This window comes from Anopheles bellator, chromosome 2 (assembly GCF_943735745.2).
Source record: "Anopheles bellator chromosome 2, idAnoBellAS_SP24_06.2, whole genome shotgun sequence".
NCBI lineage: Eukaryota > Metazoa > Arthropoda > Insecta > Diptera > Culicidae > Anopheles > Anopheles bellator.
Genome location: NC_071286.1, coordinates 6,832,725 through 6,837,245, shown reverse-complemented (window position 1 = coordinate 6,837,245; position 4,521 = coordinate 6,832,725). Strand labels below are relative to the sequence as shown.

At 58.7% G+C, this 4,521-nt stretch overlaps 1 protein-coding gene across 1 annotated transcript; it reads left to right on the top strand.

Annotated features, from left to right (window-relative positions):
* Window positions 1-219: 219 nt before the first annotated feature.
* On the top strand, window positions 220-2,317 carry LOC131212898 (fibrous sheath CABYR-binding protein-like). Its single transcript, XM_058206973.1, has 3 exons — window positions 220-367; window positions 447-696; window positions 772-2,317. Exons 1-3 carry the CDS (start codon window positions 323-325, stop codon window positions 2,226-2,228), a joined length of 1,752 nt encoding a protein of 583 aa, XP_058062956.1. The 5' UTR covers window positions 220-322; the 3' UTR covers window positions 2,229-2,317.
* The last annotated feature ends 2,204 nt before the right edge of the window (window positions 2,318-4,521 follow it).

Below are 4,521 nucleotides of genomic sequence, written 5' to 3'. Positions count from 1 at the left end.
AAAGGGCAGCCCAGGAGCACCCGGAGATGCCGGGCCCGCGCGTTATCTGCCCTGGGGGATACGTGCCTCTTATCGTTACCCGGTGAATCACTCGGCTATCATCACCACCAACGACCATTATCTGTTTGCCGGATACCTAATCCTCAGTCGGAGGTGGAGTGGCCAGGGGTTTCGCCAAAGGGTTAAGTGGAGCGACAATCATTTAAATACGGTGCCCTCCCAAGGTCCCAGCATCAGTAACGAAACGACCCAGCCAACAGTGAAGTCTTTGAGTTGGATAGCCACAGAAACATCTCTCTCTCTCCCTCTCAGCGTGTGCAGTATGGATTTCGTGTTTAGAGCCCTGTTCGTGCAGTTCCTCGCACTCGTAAGTGTCGGCCGGTCTAGTGTCGGTGGCCCAGTAAAACCAGTGACAGTTCTTACTCGCATCTGTGTTCTTCCTGCAGGGGCTGCTGGTGCCGCTCGTGCGGCCCCAAACCGGAGGGACCGACTGCAACGGCAAAGACTACCTGTGCCTGGACGATGTTCGGTTTCAGCTGTGCGTAGACTATGGCAACGGCCGCCCGACGACGGTCAACGACGAGGTGCAGCAGTGCCCGGCCGGGACCTTCTGCAGCAACAGCGGTCACTTCGAGTGTGACTCGTTCGTGCCACCGTCAACGACGGCCGCGCCCCAAGTTGGCGATGCTGAACCGGGTAAGTGCCTAGCGGCGTGATGTTCATTGTTCCGTCCCGGAAAAAACCCCGTCCCCGATCGCTTGTCACCAACAGCTACGGAACCCACCGAGAGTGCGCCGGAAGTGGTGGAAGAAGAGGCCACGCTGCCTCCAGCTGAGGAGGTCGCACCGGAGGCACCAGAAGCCACTACGGTGGCCCCGGAAGTGGCCCCGACGGTGGAAGCCACGGAGGTACCCGAGCAGACCCAGGAACCCCAGGAGTCTACCGTAGAACCGTCGGAGCCGGAAACAGAGGCTTCGTCGGACCAACCAGCCACCACCGAAGCGGAGACGGAGACCGAAGCAGCACCGGAGTCGAGCGTTCCCCCGACGGAATCGTCATCGCAATCAAGCGAGCCTGAGGAACCGGAAGTTACCGAGGGCGAAACACCGGAAGCAACGGATGCACCGGCACCAGAACAGACGACAGCAACGCCCGAAGCCTCTCCGGAGCCTGAACCCCAGGAGCCAACGGAACAGGTCACGGAGGCCGAGGAGGAGGCTACGGCAGCACCGACCACCACCAGCACCACCGATGAGCCGGCAACCGAAGGATCGCCATCGACGGGCACTTCCGACGAACCGACGGACTCCGATCAGGCGTCCGAAGTTCCCTCGACGGAGCCCGTCACCGATGAGGCCGAAGTACCCGAGGCCAGCCCCACGGAGTCTGCACCGGAAACGACCGAATCCGTGGCCACTTCGGAGGCTCCAGCTGGCTCCGGCTCCGGCTCCGGCTCGGACGAGAGTGGCTCGTCCGGCTCTGGCCAAGACTCCGAGGAACCGTCGGGCGAGTCGGCCGGATCGGGCTCGAACGAAGCAACGACTGTTGCCGCTCCAGTCGCCGTGCCGGAGCCCTTCGTCTGCCAGACGGCGGGCCGATTCCCGCACCCCAACGACTGCCACAAGTACTTCATCTGCTTCTGGCTCCCGTTCGGACTGTACAACCTCGAGCAAAGCTGCCTGCCCGGGTTCGCCTACAACCCGACGCTGGAGCGCTGCACCGCGGACCAGAGCGTTTGCTTCCCGGGCCAGTTCACGTGCACCGCGCCCGGCCGCTTCCCGGACCCGGCCAGCCCGACCAGCTACTTCTGGTGCGTCTGGAACGTGCTCGGTGGCTACGTCCAGTACAACCTCCAGTGTCCGCTCGGCCAGGTGTTCAACCCGTTCCGGGGGCGCTGTGCGTTCGTCGTAGCCGGTCGCTCCCTTCCGGTCGGTGAGCCACTTCCGGTCGGCGAGGAGGAAGCCGTCGCCGCCGCAGCCGCCGCTGAGCCCGCCTTCGTGGAGCCGCTCGAGCCGGTCGACGGAACCCAGGCCCCGGCGCTGAAGGTCAAGTTCGAGTGCCTCGAGGAGGGCACGTTCGCCGATCCCAACAACTGTAGCCGCTACTTCGTGTGCACCCTGAAGAAGCTGGACAAGTTCAAGAAGAGCAAGTTCAAGTGCGTCACGGGCGAACGCTTCGACGCCCTGGTCGGTGGCTGCGTTCCCGACGTCGACGCGCTTTGCGAGTGAGTCCTGCAGAAGGTGTACCGCCGTAGTCAGGTTACTTTAAGGGGCCAATAAAGCACACGGCGCCTATTTATTACCGATGCAACTTAGAATACACCGACGTTGTTTCGCCTGCTCCGGTTGGGATGGGAGGGCCAAATATCACGGGTTCGCGTTCAATTCAATTGCACTTGACGCCGAATCGACGAGGTCCACGCGCTTGAAATTGCAGCGTGCTCGGTGCAGGGTCCTCACTTTACACTGCGCACTGCGGCGCCGATGGGATTAAATTAAACAAAAACATTAATTTCACACAACATTTACTTTGTGCGCCTATTACGCGGCCGGGCAGCAGTTTTGGATAATTTGCACCGGAACTCGACCCACTCGGAGTGGGGAAACTGAAGGGCCCCATGGTTCGGGTGAAGCGATAGTTCCAATAAACAACGCACAACACAACGGCAAATAAAAAATAGGGCGCACACACTCAACCGAGTCCTTTCGAAACCGATCCGGAGCGCTTAGGAGGTCCGATCGGGGGGATGGCGGGGTCGAGTAAATATTTGATGAAGCGTGTTTTTAATTAATTTTAATGGAAACAAAATAACCCCAATCGATGGGCTGACAATTATTCAGGGTGTTCGATTGCATCCTTTTTTCTGCTCGATTCACTGAAAAACACCGTGGGGGGGAGGCAACACACCCGCTACGGTTTATGTTTCGTGTGCGGGTGTGTGTTGATTTGTGGCAGGAAAATATGCATTTTCGCTTCACCGCGCACCACGCTCCCGCGAATCGTTGTTTCAAAACGTTGCAATAACGACCACCGGCCTCTAGTTGTGCGGCAAAAACGAGACCCAATCTCTAACTGGCGACGTGGCACGCGGCCTGCGGGTCGATCGAACTCATCGGACGTATGTTGATTTTGTAGAGCCACTGACACTTTGCACCACGCGAGTAATGAAAGTATAATATTTGCAAAAACATTGACCCACGTGACGCGCGCAAGCATTGAAGTCGCGCACGGAAACGCCAGGCGCTTCCTTCGCAACGCATTTTATTGTTGCTTTCGATCAAGGCGAAATCGGAAAATGGTGGCCCGAATTTTCCGACCGTTACATGAGCCGAGGTACCGAGTGTCGGGAACGCACCGGGGTTGATTGTCTCCGGGCCACCCGGGGACCAAATCAACCCTCCCTCCCTGTCCCACGTGCTCCCTCCGCCCGGCGGCACTTTCGAGTTCGGCTTTCTCGTGCCGAGCGCGGAAAACAAAATCCAATCAAAACATCATAATTCGCGCCTTCGCCGGCACCGCGGAGTGGATTGTTTTTCCGGGAAAATCCTCCTTTTCAATCCAACCAAGTTCGCTCCCCCCCACCCCCTCCCGGGCGTGGGCCAGGGCCGCCGGATTATAATCCCACATGTGCGGGAAAGTTTAACAGGAATCGCCCCAAGGGGGCCGAGCCGAGCGGCGGCGTTTGGCGGGGCAGCTGATGAGGGTGCGCAGGATGAAGGATTGAGCGTAGGACATGACGGGGCCGAAGTTTGTCGTCGTAACGCAAACGCGGGCGTTCCCACGTGGTTAGCGGCTTTTGGGCTGGGACGGGCCAGGGACTTTTTCTTTGCTTCCCTGCGCGGAGCGGAGTGCTCCCGGGAACCTCACGCTGGAGCAGCCAGCCCGCAGCGCGGCTTATAAAGGATCAGCGGCGCAAAGGGACGCACACGGCCAAGGACGAACAAAGCGAAATGCGAATGTTAAATAAATCATTCAACTTTAGCGACGGCCAAAATTCAATTACGATTCATTTCGGTGGCGAACGAGCGCCGCGGGCTTAGAATATGGCCGCCGGTTAGCCGTTTCCGAGTGGCCGGGTGGGGAGTGGCGGAAAACCCGTGCTTTTCCCATGCGTCCACACCACCACAAACGGCCGGAAAATTCCCCGGATGAAGCTAGTTATGTTGCGCTCGACCCGCGGGTCGGTGTTTTTGTTCGCAGCGGCCGACCGCGACCGGCCCGGATCTGGGTGGTGGTGGTGTTTTCCCAACATATTTTCCAACACGCCACCGGTGGAGGGCGGCAGGAAGGCGGCCCCCGGGGTTGGTGGGTAAGATTTGCGCGACTTACGCAAATCAAATTGAAAATCCGTACGGGCGTTCGCGGGATGGGCAAACACTTCCCTCTAAACCTTTCTTGTGAACGGTACATTTGTCTTGTGGCACCGTCGGACCCCCATTCGGGTTCAGTTCAACTCGTGGTTTTATTGTTCTTCTTCATTACGTCAATTAAGGCTATAGTTTTGATCATTTCTCTGCTCTT

Coding starts and splice junctions, on each gene's coding strand:
- LOC131212898 (XM_058206973.1), top strand. CDS start 323: ATGGATTTCGTGTTTAGAGCCCTGTTCGTGCAGTTCCTCGCACTC. Junction 368..446: donor TCGTGCAGTTCCTCGCACTC/GTAAGTGTCGGC, acceptor TTCTTCCTGCAG/GGGCTGCTGGTGCCGCTCGT. Junction 697..771: donor AGTTGGCGATGCTGAACCGG/GTAAGTGCCTAG, acceptor TGTCACCAACAG/CTACGGAACCCACCGAGAGT.